The 19,494-nt window shown below is 46.0% G+C and overlaps 1 protein-coding gene across 1 annotated transcript; it reads right to left on the bottom strand.

Annotated features, from left to right (window-relative positions):
• Positions 1-1,750: 1,750 nt before the first annotated feature.
• Positions 1,751-19,079, bottom strand: LCA5L (lebercilin LCA5 like). The gene is made up of 7 exons (XM_062175193.1): positions 18,877-19,079; positions 14,161-14,675; positions 12,208-12,345; positions 8,175-8,259; positions 6,623-6,729; positions 5,915-6,032; positions 1,751-2,559 (listed from the first exon to the last, which is right to left on the bottom strand). The coding sequence occupies exons 2-7, from the start codon at positions 14,605-14,607 to the stop codon at positions 1,835-1,837; spliced, it is 1,620 nt and encodes a 539-aa protein (XP_062031177.1). The 5' UTR covers positions 14,608-14,675; positions 18,877-19,079; the 3' UTR covers positions 1,751-1,834.
• Positions 19,080-19,494: the final 415 nt, after the last annotated feature.

The raw sequence follows: 19,494 nt of genomic DNA, 5'->3' as shown, positions 1-19,494 counted from the left end.
TCTTCCACCTGCTGGTTCATTCCCCAAATGGCTGCAGTAGCCAGGACTGAACCACACCAAAGCCAGGGGCTGGATGGGTCTCCCACGTGACTGGCAGGGGCCCAAGCTCTTGGGCCATTTTCCACTGCTCTCCTGGTGTATTAGCAGGGAGCTGGACTGGTGGAGCAGCTGGGACTCACTAGCACTCATATGGGGTGCCCGCTAAGCTACCACGCTGGCTCCATACTCGGGTTTTCTATTTGTTCTTGAGTCAACTTTAGCACATTATTGTACAGATTTATCCACTTCTTCTTGATTTTCAGTATACTGGGATCAAGTTTTTGTATATGTGTTAGAATTATGTGATGAGAAAACACAGTTTCAAAGTTGCTGGACATTTGCGTCTTTTCCCTTCCTTTGTCTTTTTTTCCACCTTAACTTCCATGAGCTCAATGCTTATGCCAACTCTAGTACTTATCCTATGCATGGTTTTACATACAATGCTTTTTGCATCATGACTTTTGCTCTTTTAATTTTAAAAAGTGTGTTACTATTACATACAATCTGTATACATTTTTGACGAATTGTCTGATAGTCTGGGTTGTAAAGAAGTTGCCCTTGTTAACTCAATGAAGGTAAATTCAAAGGAGATGGTTTGGGAGTACAGCCGCCTTTCTATAGTCCTGATTTCAGATATCCCAGATGGAATAAATACTTTAGTTAGGACTGAGCAGCTAGCCTGAGTGAACATTAATTACACTGATATACCTTTATTTTTTTTCACAAGATTAACAGAAAAACAGTCAAGGAACAAGTATGCAATAAATCCCAATTTAAAAAATACCAAATCTTGGGTGTACATGAGGAAAGTGTCACCAATAGAAGCAGGATATTGGATGCCCACTTTAGCTAAGTTAGAGAATACCCAGGAATGATGTTCCGAAAACCAAACTTGGAAATCGCTACACTTTTCTTCAAATAGTGACTGATCCTTTCCAAGGGAATGTTTTTAAGCCACAACAAACTGTTGCTGATAAAAATTTTAAAACTGAGAATGAGAGAACACAGACTCCCATCTGCTAGTTCGTTCCCCTGATGCCCACCAGGGCCGGGCACTCAGTCCAGACCTCCCACGTGGGTGGCAGGAGCTGTGTCACCCGCACAGCCACAGCTGAGATCAGGAGCTGCAGCTTGGAATTGAACCCGGGTACTCTGGTGTCCTAACTGAGAGGCCAAAGGCCTGTCCCAAGACATGCATGTCTGGGCTGACTGACCTGAGTACTGGCCATGGACTCCACAGAGTACTAATGCCATATAATAAAGCAGTCTTACTTGCAAGAAAAAAATAAGATGAACATTTGTATTTAAAATGTGACCGCTGGACCACTGGCCGAGGTTCAGCAGAGTGGAATATGAGAGAGCGGGTAAGGTCAGGATCCGAATCTGGAGAGGAAGTCGTCACCCAGAGGCTTTACCGCCACCGGGCCGTGGTTGCCAGCAGCCCAGCAGTGAGCAGCCTCGAGGGGAAAACCGCCCGCTGGTAGGAGGCGGGAGAGGAGCGGGTGCAGACCAGGGCCTGCCCTGACGTCCGTCAGCAGGAACGGGCGCTTCGGAAGTTGAGGGTGAGCCCGGCGATGGCCCCACAGCTTTCTCCAAAACAAAACAAAATACCAGTGAGTAACCTACAGTGGGTTTGAAAACTAGATTAGCAATAAAATAAGACCTTGATTCTCCGAAGTCAGTTTAAGTGCTGGCACACGTCCACACACAACCCCGTCTCTCCCACTGAAAATCACAAGCGTAGAGGCACGTGAGTAGTGTATCAAACCAGGGTGTATTAGCATAGCGATTCTATTTAAATGATTATCTTTCTTTTCTCTTCTGCAGGTGAAGACGACGTCACAGAATTCACCACCGTTACTTTAGAATCTCCAAAAGCATTGTTGGCTGAGGCCTGGCTGGGAGGGGGCTGGGGCATCTTCTTGCTCTTCAGGGTCTCCTCAGCTGCACTTGGGACAACAGCGCCTGCCTGGTCACTTTTAAAGATGTAGCCTGATCCAAAGAGTTCTTCCATGAGACTGCTTTTCTTGTCCCTGAAAGCGGTGTCTCTGGCCTTTGTTCTGGAAGACTTGCCGAAAGAGGGCTCATACCCACCCACGGGGTGCTCCAGCCTCATCTCTTCCGTGTGGCTGCGCCGTCGGCTCGCGCCGAGGTGGCGCCTCGTGCCGCCCGTGCTGGCCACCCCGCCCGTGGTAGGAAGGCCGTGATGCAGGTTTTCGGTCGCTTCGGTGAAGGAGTAACGCTTTCTGTGTCTCAAGGGCACCTTGGCGTTCGGGGCCACGTGTCTCTCGGGCGTCTCACCCGTGTTGTGCACCTGCACGCTGCGTTCACAGTTTTCCTTTACCGCGGCGTCTCCCGGGCTGCCTTCTGTTTCGGGATGAATTATCTGAATTCTTTGTGGTGGTAGTTCTTGCTTTTCTTTCATAAAAATGATTTCCTTTTCTTGATCCTCCTTTTTCTGTCTTCCAGTATTCTCCAGAGCTGCTTGTACTTCCAAACGTTCCTCTTTCTTTGGTAGATCTACGATAGAAAAACAGTTCTGTGTTCTTAAAATGAATGGATTTCTGACCAAGATGGCCTGTCAGGCGCACTTATTTATACCTTATGAAAAGCACATTAAAATGACTAAAAAGAAAATGCATTCCACACTAGAATACAAGCTAGCCTAAAAGTTATACTTTCCTAGAACATCCCAAGTAAACAGGAATTATGAAACCAGGCCAATAAGGTTATTAATAGGTGTTCGACCTCATTAGCTGGATGTGGTGTCAGTGAAAACACATTTCAGCCATTCAATTTGCAAATAATTTCCAGAGATGGTGAGAATATGGGGAAATTAGAATTATTAAAAAAGACTGATTTATTTAAAAGGCAGAGTGACAGAGTGCCCATGTGCTGGTTCACTCCCCCGCTGCCCACAGAGCCAGGAACTTGGTCCAGTGTTCCCTGTGGGTGGCAGGAACCATGTATATAGGTCATCTGCTGATTCCCGGGCATGTCAGCAGGCAGCGGGACTGGACTGGGATGGCCAGGGTTTGAAGCAGGTGTTCTGATGTAGGATGTGCGTATCCTGGACAGTGGCTTCACCAGCTTCACCACACATTCCCCCACAGTGTGGGAAGTCCTGAGTCCCCTTGGTAGGTGTGTAAGTCGAGACAGCTTTTTTGGATGGCAGTGTGGCAGTTCTTTTTTTTTTTTTTTACAGGCAGATTTAATATGAGAGAGAGAGAGAGAAAGGTCTTTCTTCCATTGGTTCACCCCCAAATGGCCGCTACGGCCGGAGCTGTGCCAATCTGAAGCCAGGAGCCAGGAGCTTCCTCCGGGTCTCCCATGCAGGTGCAGGGCTCAAGCACTTGGGCCATCCTCCACTGCCTTGCTGGGCCACAGCAGAGAGGAGCAACCAGGACAGAACCGGCGCCCCGACCGGGACTAGAACCTGGGGTTCTGGCACCGCAGGCGGAGGATTAGCCAAGTGAGCCACGGCGCCGGCCAGTGTGGCAGTTCTATCAACATTTTAAGTGAACATACTCGTAGACCCAACGACTTCATTTCAAGGAAAACTACAAAAACAGACAAAGGGATGCTTACTGCTGCGTGGTTTTGTGACAGCAAATGTCCTAAGTATCTGTCAGAGCAAAACAATGCTTGCAGGACCGCAGGTGCAGCCTGTGGGATTCTAGGCAATCGTGTAGAATGCGGTGGCTGAGTGTGAAATGCCGGAACGTGTGTTCACGCTAGAGTACAAACCCTCAGCATGGGGTGTTTTGTCTTTGTTCACTGCCATCTCTCCACCGCCCAGAATAGTGCCTGCCGCTTAAATGCTGCAAAGGTGCTTGGTAAAGGAAAGAATAAGCGTTCTAGAACAACGTGAACTATCAAAATGAATTAAAAACGAAGTGGGAAAGTTGAATGGAGCAGTGAGCAGAGAGCATGCAGCTGGTGGTGGGCGTCCGTCCCGCTCGGAGCGGCTTCACGGTGAGTTCTGCCGCGCTGTGTCCGCGCTGAGTCTATCTAGGGCTTCTCCACGGAGGGAACACCTGTGATGCGCAGCCCCGTGAGCGCTGCCGGCCTTGGGGGCCTCACCCAGCTTTCCCGGCTGCAGTACTGAACGTGAAAACAACAGAGTGGTGTCTCCAGGTGCCTGGAAGAAAATCGTCTCCCTCCTGGAATCTTCTATCCAGGAACGCGTCAATCAGGTGCCATTCCCAGGTGGAAGGCTTACAAACTCAGCTTAGATGCACCATCCCCAAGAAGCTGGCAGAGGGCATGGCTTTTACCACTGATGGAATCTGCAAGGAGGAAATGGTTTAGCAAACAGAAGGGGGTGCTGTGGGAACCTGCCTTCCTCCAGGAAGACAGCCGCACGCTAGGCAGAGAGACCAAGAGCCTTGCTCGTTTGACCTCTGGCTGCCTGATGCCGAGTGAGCCAACGCCGTGGCCTGCTTGGCCGTGGGCTGATTGGGCATGGAAGTCCCTATCAGACCTGCGGCCTGGGCCAGCGGAGGACACTCCCCTGCAGAGACACTGCTTGGACCTGCTGCTGAGAGCCGAGCCGGAGGCACGCTCTGTCGCTCTCGGAGGTTCTGAGCAGCTCACTCCCCCAGACCCCACGTCTCCTGGATCCGCTCAGAGGAGCTCTGCCAGGTTGTGGGTCTGATGGCCTCTCTGTGTCCCAGGACAATTCAGGACTTCGCCCCCTGGGCCCTGGTACACTCAAGGAAGCTGCCGCTGGCGTCGCCCTTAGCTCACTTCCTGAAGTCTGCATTCAACAGGCGATGCTGGTCTGTGCTCGGCGGATTTGAATTTGCTAGTCAGTTGTTCAGATCTGAATCCGCTGTTTAGGGATACTGTTATGGACTTAAGACTTTGTGTCCTCCCCAGTTTCAAATGTTGAGGTCCTAACCTGTGAGACTGTACTTGAGATGGGGCCTTTAAGGAAGTAGTTCAGGTTACGTGAGGTTGTGCGTGTGGGACCCTCTGAAAGGTGCGCTGTGAGAATGAACGGCAGAACTAGTCTTCAGACAGTGCTTTATACTGTGTGTGCGTGTGCGTGTGGGACCCTCTGAAAGGTGCGCTGTGAGAATGAATGGCAGAACTAGTCTTCAGACAGTGCTTTATACTGTGTGTGTGTGTGCGTGTGCGCGTGTGTGCGCGTGCGTGTGCGCGTGTGTGTGCGTGTGCGCGTGCAAACTGCTGAAATCATTACTCAATATAGACTTGATCTTCTGCATATAAAGATAATTAAAAATGAATCTTAATGAAGAATGAGATGGGAGAGGGAGCGGGAGGTGGGACAGGACTGGGGGTGGGAGGGCAGGTGTCGGGTTGGGGGGAAGAACCACTATCGTCCTAAATCAGTACCTATGAAATGTATATGTATTAAATAAATGCTCTCTAAAAGGACAAATAGCAGAGTGGTGGTGCTCTTCCCAGCACGTGCGCCTGGAAGGCCATGAAGACAGAGGGAAGGTGCCAGCTGCAAGCCAGAACAGAGCTCAGCGGAAGCCAAGTGACGAGGCCCTGGGCCTGGCCTCCCTGGCGCCCAGGACTGCGAGGTCAGTGTCTGTTGGTGGTTTGTGGTGGCAGCTCAGGCAGACCAGTACAGCTCCGGGAGGACAGGCGCGGTGAGGAGACCGGGGAATGAGGTGCGGGAAACTCTAGATGGCCGCGGCTCCTGCGCTCAGGGCGAGCAGCGGGCGGAAGGGACTGCGGGTGTTCTAACGAGCGCTGATGTTCTGTCTCCTAAGAGACACACCGGGGACACAGGCACTCCGTCATTGTTTTAGAAAATCTATGTTTCATGTGTGTGCATTTGCATTCATACATAGTGACACAATTTAAAACAATCAAAAGGGAAAAGGAGACTTAAGATTACCTTCGTATTTTCTCTTAGAATCTTCTTGGTTTAGTAGTTTACTGATACTGTGTGAAATTTCGTAATTTATTTCGGTTGTTTTTTCTTTATGACCAATGTTTCTTGTTGCCTTTTTATCCTATAATTTAGAAAAGCAGCAAAAACATTTTTAAGGTCTAGATAATTTTTAAAATTGTTTGGGAGGGAGGGAGGGAGGAGGAGAGAGGAGGGGGGAGAGAGGGAGGGAGGGAACAGAGGGGAAAAGAGAGGGGGAGGGAGAGGGAAGGAGGGAGGGAGGGAACAAGAGGAGGGGGGAGAGAGGGAGGGAGGGAACGAGGGGGGCAGGGAGGGGGGAACACGCACAAGTGTGTTCCCTCCCATCTGCTAGTTCACTCCCCAAATGGATGCAATGGTTGGGGCTGGGCCAGGTTGAAACTGGGAGCAAGGAACACGACACAGATCTTCCGTGTGGGCGGCAGGGACCCAGCTGCTTCCCACAGTCCACACTGCAGGGAGCTGGAGTCCAGCGCTGGAACTTGCATGGGAGCCCAGGCAGTCAGATAGGGGAAGGGAACGCTTTAACTCTAGGCTGACTGCCCGCCCCGGTCTAGATACTTTTAAACTGTATTTTGTTCTAATGGACACAAATACTTTTTATTCAGAATAGGTGACGTAGCCTAACATATTTTTGTTAAGACATTTAATTAAACACTGCCCGAGTAGCCATACCTTGGTTGTCAGGGATGGGACCTCTGCTGATTTTTGGGTTTCCTGGTGTCTCACACTAGTAGATGGCAAACTTTTTTTGTCTGCTTGTACTGATTTTGTTGAAGAAACTACAGGACAGGTGGATTGTATGTAAGAAACATGTTTTACAGTTGAAAGCAATATAGAGTAACAACACTAAAGTATGCAATGCAGTAATAAAACAGAGCATCCTAGATATTCCATAAATATTCAGTGTGTGTATAACATTTGCCAGTTGTCAGACCTGCCATTGCTCCGGTTTTATCTTTTTTTTTTTTTTTAAAGTTTTTAAGGATTTTATTCAGTGAGAGAAATGCGCAGGAGAGTGAGGGCTCTATTTTGGGGAGAAAGAGAAGTCTAGAAGCTGGGTTGGGTCCATGCCAAACAGAGTTGTCTTCTTTTGAGCCAAGGGTTATTCCTGGGATCACAGCGTTTGTATACAGAACAGGTGGGTGGCGGGTAAGACAGTTGCTGTTTGAGGACAAGGCTGACCTCGCAGATGGGATTCAGAACTGTAGACGTGCACCTGTGAGAGGCCAGGTTGTTCATGCTCAACTGCCTGACCATTGAATCTAGACTTCACATTCCTTGACTATTCTCTCACTTAACCCTCCCTTGGCTGGCTCACCATTTGTTCTGGTGGCTGCTACCCAGTATTATAAGCCAGAAGCAATGGAAGGCAAGGACATTTGAGGTTGCTGCCTTTGGAAGTAAACATCAGTTACTTCTCTGACCAAAATAGAGGTGAGTGTTCCTATTGGACCTCGGCTGAGCAGGCTCCAATTCTGGGAGATCTTGGGGGAAAACCAGGACACACTGTCTTGAAGGGAAAAGCACCGTTTTGCTATAGCAAGATCCAAACTCATGACATCAGCGTCGACACGGATGACCCTGAAAACACTGTGGCAGAGAAGCCGGACGCAGAAGAGCAGGCGTGAATCTGCCGGAAGGGAGTTTTGCAGTGGGCACACGAAGTTAACGTGACAAGGGAACTCAGGGGTGGCCTCAGCCGGGGGTTGGGACAGGGGCATGAGAGCCCTGGGGAGGTGGAAGTGTGCAATACCTTGATTGAGGTGATGGTTTTATGGGCATAACACTCATCAAAACCCACTGAACTGCACGCTGAAAGTGGGCGCATTTTATTGAGATAAAGTAAACCTCTGTGAAGTTCATTTTCAAAAGCTATACATTGGCTAACATATATACTTAGTTCAATTTTTGCAGGGTTGGGAAGGTTAAAAGAAAAGGAAAGTTCAATTTTTGTCAGGTACTTTGTTTCAAGCAGAAACATTATGCTTTGTTCCATCAGGAGAAGGACATAAGGGAATAAGCGAAAATGGGGAAATAAGGCATTTCCATTTTTTCCTGGATGTTTTTGTCAATCACAGTTTAATTATTTTATCTTGTAGAATCACAAAATATATTTTAGTGCCTAATGAAGTGATTTTTAAAAGCGATCCATTATTTTGGCTAATTAGGGAGATCTGACTAGATACTTAAAAACAGAATTTGATCAGAAGTAATTAAAACCTACCTTTTGGATACTCATCTTTATCAAGCAGATTTTTAAGAATTCGATTAGTATAGATGTTTCTAATTTCAAGCTCACGATCCTTCTCCTAAAAAGAGACACAGTACCAATTTTTCTATAAATGTTTGCTTTTATGGACATTGATTTCTTTATAAAAAAAAAAAAAGCAGTTTAAGTGAGCTCAGTATCCTGTGAGTAAAATCTGTAGATTCTAGAAAAACAGGAATAGGTTGTATCACTGCATACCACTCTTGACATCAGAAAATCCTACCTTTCTAACAGTGGCACATTATTGTGATGACAACATTTCTGTTTTTAAAAAAGATTTCATTCATGCATCTATTTGAAAGGCAGAATGACAGAGAAAGATCTTCCATCTGCTGGTTCACTCCACAGATGGCCACAAAGGCTAAGTCTGGGCCAGGCTGAAGCCAGATGCCAGGAACCTCATCCTGGTCTTCCACCGTCTTTCCAGGCACAAGCGAAGTAGCTGGGGCTCAGCTCTGATCGGGGATGCTGGTGTCTCGAGCCGTGGCTTGGCCCATTGCGCCGCAGGGCTGACTTGAGGACAATACATGTGAAGAGCCTTGCAGGCACGCTGCTTTCACTGCCCCCTTCCTGTCCCTGGGCCTTGCCTGACGTTCTCTGTTCCTGTGCCCTGGCCACTGCAGTCACCACCAGCTCCATGTTGCAAGTTGTATGTGGATGAAACAGTTCAAATCCATCCTCAGTCCCACTGCTTGCACATGAAGTGCCCAACACCTGCATGTGACCAGTGGCCCCGGTACTGGACAGTGCAGACAGAACATTCCCATCACCATGGAAACTGCTGTTGGGGCTGCATTTAGATGAGTGGAGGATGTAGAAAACCTAGACTAAGACATCGCCCATTCTCGGTGCAACTCCAGCCCCCCCCCCCCCCCCCCCCCGGGCTCGCAGGAAGAGGTTCAGACACGGAAGATGGAGAGGACAGTGGGTTTTGCAGGTCTGATTGTACAGGGCAGGCTCTGGTGCCGTGCAGGCATGACGTTGGCCTGTTACAGAGGCACAGACTCGGGCTCCACAGAACGCTCCTTCCTCTTCTCCAGCGTCCAGGTTCCCAAAGTGGGGACAAAGCCGCGTCTCCCTTTCCTTCTCATGGTGGTAATGTGTAGTCTGAACAAGAATCTTGCTGACAACTCATCACCAGCAAAAGTGGATCAAGTATGACAGCACTTTAAAAAGTGCATGGATATGGAATTTTTTAAAAGATAAATTTATTTGGGGCCCAAAATTTTGGAAATCAGTTTTTCATAATATGCATTTTATTAACCTTCTGAAGACCCCACATATGGATGAATTTCAGATCTTTTGCCCCAGAATAAATATAACTTCTAATTCCTTTTATCCATGACCTTTTTAAAGTACGCTCATATAATCTGGATGGGGTGTTTAAGAAGGCCATTGTACAAAGCATTGAAGAATGAGTTCTCATCTATGCGGGTTAAGACAAAGATTTTGATATTAGAGGGGCATACTGTCTTTTAGTTTTTTTAGAAAATAATTTTCATTTATTTGAAAGAGACAGATCTCCCACTTGCTGGTCCACTCCCCAAATGCCAGCAGCAACCAGGGCTGGACAAAGCAGAAGCCAGGAGCCAGGAACTCAATCTGGATATGGGCGGCAGGGACTGGAGTAAACTGCCCAAGCTGTCGCCTGCTGCCCCCAGGGTGCTTGTTAGCAAGAGATGGAATGGAGAGCTGAGCTGGGACTTGAACCTAGGAGCTCTGGTAGGAGATGCAGACGTAACTGCTGCACCAAATCCCTACTGCTAGAGGAGCACATTTGATTACCTGGAAAATTTTATCTTTTATGTTGCAGCCATCTGGAGGGTGCAGCAGCAGATGGAAGATCTCTCTCTCTTTTGTCTCTCTCTCTAACTCCACCTTTCAAACAAATACAAATAGGGGCTGGCACTGTGGCACAGCGGGTTAAACCTCTGTCTGCAGTGCCAGCATCCCATATGGGCGCCAGTTCAAGTCCCTGCTGCTCTACTGCAGATCCAGCTCCCTGCTAATGTGCCTGGGAAAGCAGTGGAAGATGGCCTAAGTCCCTGGGCCTGTGCACCCACGTGGGAGACCTGGAAGAAGCTCCTGGCTTTGGCCTGGCCCAGCCCTGGTGGTTATGGCCATTTGGGGAGTGAACCAGAATGATGGAACACCTGTCTCTGTCTTTGTCTGTCTTTCCTTCTCTCAGTGTAACTCTGATTTTCAAATAAATAAATAAATCTTTAAAATAGGTCTTATCTAGTTTCTCCAAACTGTTGGAAATTTTAGAAATCTTGATGGCAAAAAGCAGTCTAAAAAGATAACTATTTACAAATTCTTATCTTTAAAGCAGTGCACACACTAAAAAAGACAGTTTTGCAAACATATTTGCAAGTGAAACCTTAAAATAAATTTGTGGGCCAGGGGCTGCCACTGTGATGCAGTGGGTTGTCACTGCTGTGTCAGCGCCATTCCACACTGGAGTGCTGGTGCAGGCCTCAGCTGCTCCACTTCCAATCCAGCTGCTTGCTAATGCATCTGAGAAGACAGCAGATGGCCCGAGGCCCTGGGCCTCTGCCACCCATGTGGGAGAACAGGATGGAGCTCCTGGCTCCTGGCTTCAGCCTGGCCCAGATCTGGCTGCTGTGGCCATTTAGGGAGTGAACCAGCAGATGGAAAATCTCCCTGTCTTCCTCCATCACTCTACCTTTTCAAAGGAATGCATCTTTAAAACATTTATGGGCCGTTATATTTTACCCTATATATTATGTATGTTATAAATTAATTTTGAAATTTAAAACCTTATTTTGAGGGGCTGGCACTGTGGCGCAGTGGGTTAAAGTCCTGGCCTGCAGTGCCGGCAAGCCATGTGGGCCCCAGTTCTAGTCCCAGCTGCTCCACTTCCAATCCAGCTCTCTGCTATGGCCTGGGAAAGCAGTAGAAGATGGCCCAAGTCCTTGGGCCCCTGCACCCATGTGGGAGACCCAGAATAAGCTCCTGGCTCCTGGCTTAGGATCAGCGCAGGTCCAGATCAGTGCAACCAACTGGGGAGTGAACCATTGAATGGAAGACCTTTCTCTCTGTCACTACCTCTCTCTGTAACTCTGTCTTTCAAATAAATAGAATAAGTCTTAAAAAAAAAACCACCTTATTTTGGGTTATATGAATCCCTTATGTCTCATCATCCTGTCTATAGGACATCTACAAAGTCTTAACTGAGCAATGACTCTACCATTTATGGTGACTTTGAAATAAAAATCATATCACTGAAATATCCACAGAATTAAACGCTTGATGGGTTTAAATTAAACAATTTAAACTAATTAATTTTTAAAAAATCAATTAATTGATTAAATTAATTAAAAGCTTTAAATTAAACACTTTAATGGTTTAAAATGCTAACAAAATGCAGTAATATTACTTAATGTTATGAAATAAAAATGATACCAGAAACACTACTTTTCCAATTGTAGTAAATACGCACAGGCTGTTAACTCATTCTAATAATTGCACATCCTCTGTTCATATGATTGTTGGGAAGAAACTTGATTTGAAAAACATATTCATCAAGTTAAATAATTTCTTCAAGTTATTTATTTATTTGAAAGTCAGAGTTGCAAGGGGAGAGGGTGAGACACAGAGAAAGGTCTTCCATCTGTTGGTACACTCCACCAATGGCAGGAATGGCCAGGGCTGGGCCGGGCAGAACCTAGGAGCCTGGGACTCTATCCAGGTCTCCCACTTGGGTGCAGGGGCCCAAACACTTGGGTCACCACCTATGCTGCTGTTCCCAGGCCCTTAGCAGGGAGCTGGATCCAGAGTGGAGCAGCTGGGACACAAACTGGCACCCAAATGGGATGCTGGTGTTGGAGGTAGTGGCTTTACCATCTGCACCACAATGCAGGCCCCTAAGTTAAGTAATTTAAAGATATAGTAGGCATAAGTAGTTCTGATCTTTTGGGATACAGAATTTCACAACTTTTCCTCCAGTTTGCTTTAAAAGCAATACCTTAAGTTTTTGTTGAAGGCGCTTTACTTCCATCTCCAGACTCTTGGTAGCTGTCTGGGCTGTTAAGGTCTTCCGGTTTTCAGTGGCTAACTGCCGACTAAAGGCTCTATTGTTCAGCCTCAGCTGTTTCTCCAAGCTCTGAAAATGGCATATATCGTTCAACTATTTGGTAACAATTTGGTGTTAACAAAAACTATAACACGAAGTAATTATGAATTAAGTTGTGTAAATTTTCAATATGGTTTTAGTGAATGGCTTGTAAAGGGGACATTTATTAGAACTAAGGATAACCCCCCAACAAAAGTAAAAAACCCAGATCCTTGCTCAACACCACATGTTTCAAGCATGATTTTTTTTTTTACATACTTTGGAATTTGCTAAAAAAATTTGAATAGATCCTGAAAATCAATCAATACAAGCGACATCATACTTTAAAACAGACCCTAATGAGTCCTGTCCCAAGGAACTGACTTCTGTCCTTGCATAGGATACTCTAAAAACCGCACAAGTCTCCCTCCACCAAAGGCTCTGCATCTGTGCAGGCCATCAGGGACCCTGACTCCCCAGGCGACAGAGACTCAAAGATACACCAGGGACTCACACTGCCATGCCACACCCATTGCTGAGCCGGGACCGATCCCACTCTGCAGCCCTATATGCACACACTCAACTGCTGTCTCGGCTGAGGACCCTGCGGTCTGGATTTTGACAGAAGGCTTGGCCCGAAAGACTTACGTTTTTTTTTTTTAATATAAAATAGGGCCTTCCCTTTAATATTGATAGTTCCCCAGTAAGGCAAAGGGGAAGGCAAACACTAAAAGGATGAAATAATCACTAAAAATACCACTTCACAAAATACTAGAGCTAAAGCAAACTACATGTTTTGGCCTGAAAACATTTCTCCACCATATGCACTATGACCAAACAGAAATTTCCCATGCTACCAACTACTTCTGACAGCCAGGAAAATCATTGACTAGTTCATTAGTAAATTTTGATTTTGTCTGTAGGTCCAAACACATGAACTACCTAAATATTTATATGTAAAATATGTAGATAAGGTAAAACATATTTAGTTTTACATAAGAGACATTTGCCTGGATGGATCCAATATGAATTAAAAGACCAAATCACATTGCTTGTTATTTTCTGGCTCTTACGTATTCATCTTATCGAAGAAATAATTGAGATGTGGATAACATGAACCTGATATTATTTCAAGATCATAGGAGATATTTGCCTGTTACCATAAAGTATTAAAGAATTAAACAGTAAATGAATCCCGTTTATGTTTATGTCCATAGAGACCAAAACGATCCACAATGTAAAACAGGCAGGAGAATTCTCAGCAAGCAGGGCCTTCCCTGAAACCATCCCTTGTGGTATGATATGACAACCACGTGCTGTTGTCATTGACCTCTTAGTCATTTTAATTCCTTTTCCTTCCTTGTTCTCAGGATTGTTATCTGGGAAAATTCCTATTTCTTAAATAACTAAAAGTGTCTGTGGCAATGACTGGCCAGATTGCTGGAGGAGACTACCAGACAGGAGACAGACTGACTGCGACACTGGTCAGGTGTTTAGGGAAATGGCCTTCAAAGAAGCAGTTTAGAGCAGAGGGTTGGATTCTAAGGTTTCACACAACACAATGCAAGTTTGCGAGCATGCACAAACTTCCCTAACATAGCGCCCTCATTTGCAGAGACGAGCCTCACTAGGGTGAACGTCGCTGTCCCTAGAACAGAATGAACATTTCCAGCTCTGAACCTGGTGTTTGCCTCCGGCCTCTCCCTGCCCGCCCCGCCTGGGAGCCAGCAGAAGCGCTCCAGGTGGCTTGCCACTCTGGGCTGTGTGCAGCGCTCTGCTGTGGAGGGGCACCTGTGCGCAAGGTGCTCCCTCCCTGCGTTCACTCTGGTATATTAAAATGTCTCGGCTGGCCTCTGACATACAGACCTGTATTTTTTTGTCATTGGCCTCCATTTTTGATGTGAGAACAGACAATCTCTGCGTGAGCTCTTCCCTTTCTGCCAGGTTTTTGTCTTCATTGAGCCTCTGCAGTGCCTGCAAGGCATCTTTCACCTTCAGTAACTCGCTGTCCGTCTCTCTGAGCTTCCTAGACACGGTTCTTTCCTTTTCCTGGGATTTCCTAAGTAGCTGCCTTAAGTTTCTCACTTCATTCTGATGTTTAAGCATAATTTGAGGTAGATTAGTTTGTGAATTCTCGTATTTTCCTATAGCTTTCAAGTGCCTAAGCTGAAGTTGTTTCAAAAATTGGTTTTCTATGACGATGGCTTCCAATTTACGATGTACATCAGCTAATTCATTTTTTAGTTCCTTGAACTTATGAATCCTTGCTGAGAATATGCGATGAACCATAGCGTCCCTTCTCTGGGTAATCATACTGATTTGAGAATTTAAAAATGCTGCATTCCAGGTGTGCTTTTTTTCAATTGAGATTTCCTTCTGGCCTGTGTAAGCAGATAATCCAGTTTATTACCAATATATCACATATGCAAAAATATGCCCATATGCGTAGCCCTCGCCCCACCCTGCACACATATATACAAACATGAGTGTAACCAGAACAAGAAAGAACTAGCATTTCATGAATACCTATGATTGAGGCTTTGTACTTTATACATGGATATTTAATTTAATACAATTTTTATTCTACTTTATAGCTGAAGAATTTTAGTCATTTACCCAAGGTTGCAGAGCTATGAGGTACCCTGAAGGCACTGAAGGCCAAGCTTTCTTTGACTCTAAAAGCTGTGTCAAGATTTCTATAGAAAAGCTACGGTAAACTCACGATACCGGACTAGCTAACGTTGCCAAGTGCTTCGTGTGGCAGGCATTGGACTAAATGCTATATATAGATTATCTGACCTAATCCTTTCGGCAATATGTTATGAGGTAATTTGAGTGTAATGTGAGAGCGCAATGTGAGATGTCATATATTCAGAATGACCCTTAAAAAGCCATTAAACTGCTTAGAATATAACTGGAATCAACGCGGATGTTCCACCTCAACAAGTCCACAGCAGCCAGCTGTCTCCTCCTCCTTGGCTGGCCACGCAGTGAAGTACTTGGCATGTGCTCAAGGGTCCATTTTAATCAAAGATTATCTAAAAAAAAATCACTGGGCTTTTATAATTGAATCTGGGTATAATCAGTGTCTGTGTAATAGTACTGTACCATTACCCTGTTTGTTTGTTTGTTTTTGTTTTGTTTTGTTTTTGACAGGCAGAGTTGGACAGTGAGAGAGAGAGTGAGACAGAGAGAAAGGTCTTCCTTTTTCCGTTGGTTCACCCCCCAAGTGGCTGCTACGGCCGGTGCGTTGCACCGATCCGAAGCCAGGAGCCAGGAGCTTCCTCCTGGTCTCCCACGTGGGTGCAGGGCCCAAGCACTTGGGCCATCCTCCACTGCACTCCCGAGCCACAGCAGAGAGCTGGCCTGGAAGAGGGGCAAGTGGGACAGAATCCGGTGCCCCGACCGGGACTAGAACCTGGTGTGCTGGCGCCGCAAGGCGGAGGATTAGCCTATTGAGCCACGGCGCCGGCCCGACACATTTATTTTGACTAAGTAGTGGGAAAGGCAATTCTGCTTGTGATGGAAATGACGAACCAATGAAAAAGAAGCATGATTTGAGGATGAACATGTGAATCATGACTGTGACAGGCCGTGCAGACTTTACAGCAGTCACAGCACTGGTATTCCCAACAACAACTGGTGGAGTATTTTTGCAACTATGCCCTTCAAAGATACTTTTTTCCCACTGGGAACAATTTAGCAGGACCTGTGCTTGAACATCTGAGTATTTGAGAACAGTTTCCAGAGCAGGAACAAATGGAAGCTCCGGGCCACCTACCGGAGGCTGGTGAGCAGGTGTCAGCTGTGGTGCAGTCAGACCCTGGACGCTCTGAGCACTGGCTAGGGAAACCCTGCCCTCGAGCAGGGTGGTCAGGCTGGATTGTAAAGGGCTGAATGGGGCTGTGTTCCACACCACGGCCAGCATAACTGAACTTGAACCCCAATGTGTAATGTTTTTCAGCTCGGGCGGTCTGACCCTGGAGGTCAGGACTCAGGGGAAAGTAGGGGTTCAAAGGAGGGGTGTTGCCTTGTTTGTTCTCAGTAGCATCCAAGGTTTGTGTGACAGAGGTGTTTCTTCAACACTGTCTTAGGTTTTCCACTTATACCTGACCAAGGACCACAGTGCAAAAGTTGTCCAAGCATTTGATTACCATTTTTTTTTTGCATACCAAGATTTTGAATGATTTCTACACATTCTGGTATTATATTGACAAAATATATCAAGGAAACAATTTTCTAATTAACAGGCTATGTAACTGAAAGAATTCTAAAAGCACATTTTCTACAAAAGGAAACAATTTTGATAAGCGCATTGTAGAAATATACTTGCTGTTTACAATGACTTAATGTCTCCAGGGTTTGATCAAAGCAATGTCCTATCCAACGGAAGTCCTCACTTCATCCTCAACATCTTTGTCTATGCAACTGCTTTCCTGCCATAAAATCTGCTTTGCAGATAGGAATTGAAAATAATCTCTGATGTTCCTATTCCTCAGTGAATCCTGGATCTCCACGGGTAGCTCCCAGTCCAATGTTACCAGCCCTGGGCATCAGAGACATACTTTTAATATATCAGAAAGCTGAAGGGAAATTGAACATTCACTGTAGAAAGAACTGCACTGGCTACCAGTAAGCCTCTTTGCTTTGGGTCAGAATTATATTACCCTGGGGTGGAACAAATTACTTGCTGCTTAAATTACCTCGGCAAACACTTGCAAAACATGAGCTGTATGAAAACAAAAGAAACAAGAAAACAAAACAAGGAAAAATATTTTATCATCCTGTGACAAAGCTTACAGTTACAATTATTGTTTCAAGTTTATCTTACACTGGGAAAGGTCCTCAGGATATAAAATTTTAATTAAAGATGCATAAAATTATTTAAAATATTTCAGAGTATTTATTCACAAAAGGACATTGAAGATGAAACCTTTCACTCTTCTGGATAATGGAATTCAGAATTATAGTCTCTGTGAGGTGAGTGAACCAATGAGGTTGATCCTAATTTATGAATAGGTATGTTACATAAAGGACTCAGTAGATATTTGTAGTGTAAATAAATAAGGAATCACTTTTAAAAAGCAAAATTATAAGACATGTAGAACTCAAAAGCAGCTTGTTCCTTGTAGGAATACTTTTATAGATGCTAACTGCCTTCTCCCATAGTCCCGTAGAAGCTTAGATCAATATAGAATGTACTATATAGAGTCGTGATCCCAGGTCATAAACTCCTGGAACCAGAATTGTTCAGAGTTTTTTGGGTTTTATTTTTTTTAGGTCAACGCATGTATAGCATTTCATGTAGTTCTCCTAGTAAGATCTGGGGCAGCACCCTTCAGTCAAACAATATTTTATAATTAAAACATGACTATTCACACTAGGCAAAATATAGTCCAGCCTTCTATCAGACCAAATCAGGTTTTTGTTGCCAAATCAGTTTTGGAGTCAACGGGTGGTTTCCAGAGCCTCATACATTTCACATGTGGATACGGAATGGTGGAAACTGTAGGACCTAACCATGGTGATGTTCCATTGGAAATAATCTCTTCCTAATGCCATGAGTAGACTTCCTGCATTGGTGGAGTCTCACTGTTAGAGAAGGAACTGGACTTCTCTTCTCCCCTGGGCCTCACCAGTGGGTGGAGGAGGCCCAGCTGAAATCCATGGCTCCTTCTCTCTACAAAATTCCCAAGTTCAATGGACACAAAAAATGCATGGAGCTTCAGGAGGCTCACAGACATGAGTCTGCTGCTAGAAGAAAGGGTAACTGAAGATTCTAGATTTTCCAGAAGTGGGACAAAGGGCCCCAGACACACCTGGTTATGCCAGGCCGGGGGTGAAATATGCGGAGTAACTGTAACCATGGTAGACGTGGACCACAAACAGCAGGCTGGTAAGCACTTTCCAGCAGTTGGCCCAGGATGCTGTGATGGTCAAAGTGGAGAGCAGCACAGCTATTTCTACATAAGAAACACTTGTCAGATCAAGATTGCCTCACGTAGGAGAAGGAACTACGGTCTACACGGCAGGGAGATGGAGGGTAGCGCAAGGCACGTTCCAATCTGGACAGAGGGCGATTGATGGAGTCGGGTAGTGTTAAAATCCGTAAGGAAATGACATTATGGACAGTGTCTTGAACATGTCTGTTTCAAAAGACCGTCTTTGCCAATATGCCTCACCGCACTTGGAGAACATCCTCTTGGGGTGCTGAGCCACGCATTTACTTTTCATTGCTGGTTCAAACCTGGATTCTTCAGTGGCGATGAAAGGCAAGAAGCCAGTGAAATCCAAGTACTGCTGTGCTCTGTAACAAGGCCACCTGTTAACTGCAAACGCAACGAACCTCACCAGCGGGCTCCAGCACAGCCAGCTGTGGGAGGAGGAGTAGGCATCCCGTTCAAGCATGTCATTGCTCTAATTTCTGTTTCCTACTTCCTCCTCTCAAAGCTGGCCTGCAATGCACATTCACATTATGAAAAAGACAGTGAGACAGCACGGGTCGCCTCCGTCACTAGCGCAGTGAATGGCAACGGGATCAGAGCCAGCCGAGCCGACGCGACGGGAGAGCCTGCTTCTCACCTCTAGGCTGGGAGCTTTTGCAGGCATTGTACTTCTTCTTCTCCCTCTTTCCTCCGGCCGCAGGCTGCTCTAAATGGCTTCTCTTCTCGGCTGCCTCGGAGCACTCGGAGAGGAAGTCTTCCGAGTAGTCGCAGTGGGAGCCCAGGCTGCCGCAGGAGCACTGCGACCTGCTGTAGTCCACGCTCCTGTCGGACGCGGTGCTTCTCCTCGACGGAGCTCGGGCGCCAGGGCTGCCCGTGCGCTCCGCAGGGGCCGCGCTGGGCTCCAGCACCGCGCCGGGGAAATGGTCATCGACAGCTGGCTTTGTGGGATCAGCCAGAGACACAGCAGACATCCTAATAAAGAAAGAGATGTTTTAACGTATCACTACTGACGTGAAAATAACCCATGCCTTACTGTATTCTCTTTAGCTATAAATGGCTAATTAGGAGTGTGAGCAAAATGAATTATTTTGAAATATTTTCTAGAAGAATGTTATATTATTTCTGCATAAAACATAAGACATCAGAGACCAACTTTGGTGACATAATATTCACAGGTAATTTAAGATCAAGTCCATATGAGATAACAACAACAATTTTTTAGTGAATTACTATCTCATTTAAAAAAATTATTTAT

The sequence above is a fragment of the Lepus europaeus genome, chromosome 2 (assembly GCF_033115175.1).
Source record: "Lepus europaeus isolate LE1 chromosome 2, mLepTim1.pri, whole genome shotgun sequence".
Lineage (NCBI taxonomy): Eukaryota > Metazoa > Chordata > Mammalia > Lagomorpha > Leporidae > Lepus > Lepus europaeus.
Note: the sequence above shows the minus strand (reverse complement) of the source record. Positions and strands in the feature narration are given on the sequence as shown.

Bases quoted from the DNA above. Each gene is read 5' to 3' on its own strand.
- LCA5L (XM_062175193.1), bottom strand. From the start codon at position 14,607: ATGATTACCCAGAGAAGGGACGCTATGGTTCATCGCATATTCTCAGCA. The intron at 12,346-14,160 runs GTCTGTATGTCA...TGCCATTTTCAG, and splicing joins CCAATGACAAAAAAATACAG to AGCTTGGAGAAACAGCTGAG. The intron at 6,033-6,622 runs GTATGGCTACTC...TCTAAATTATAG, and splicing joins TCCCATCCCTGACAACCAAG to GATAAAAAGGCAACAAGAAA.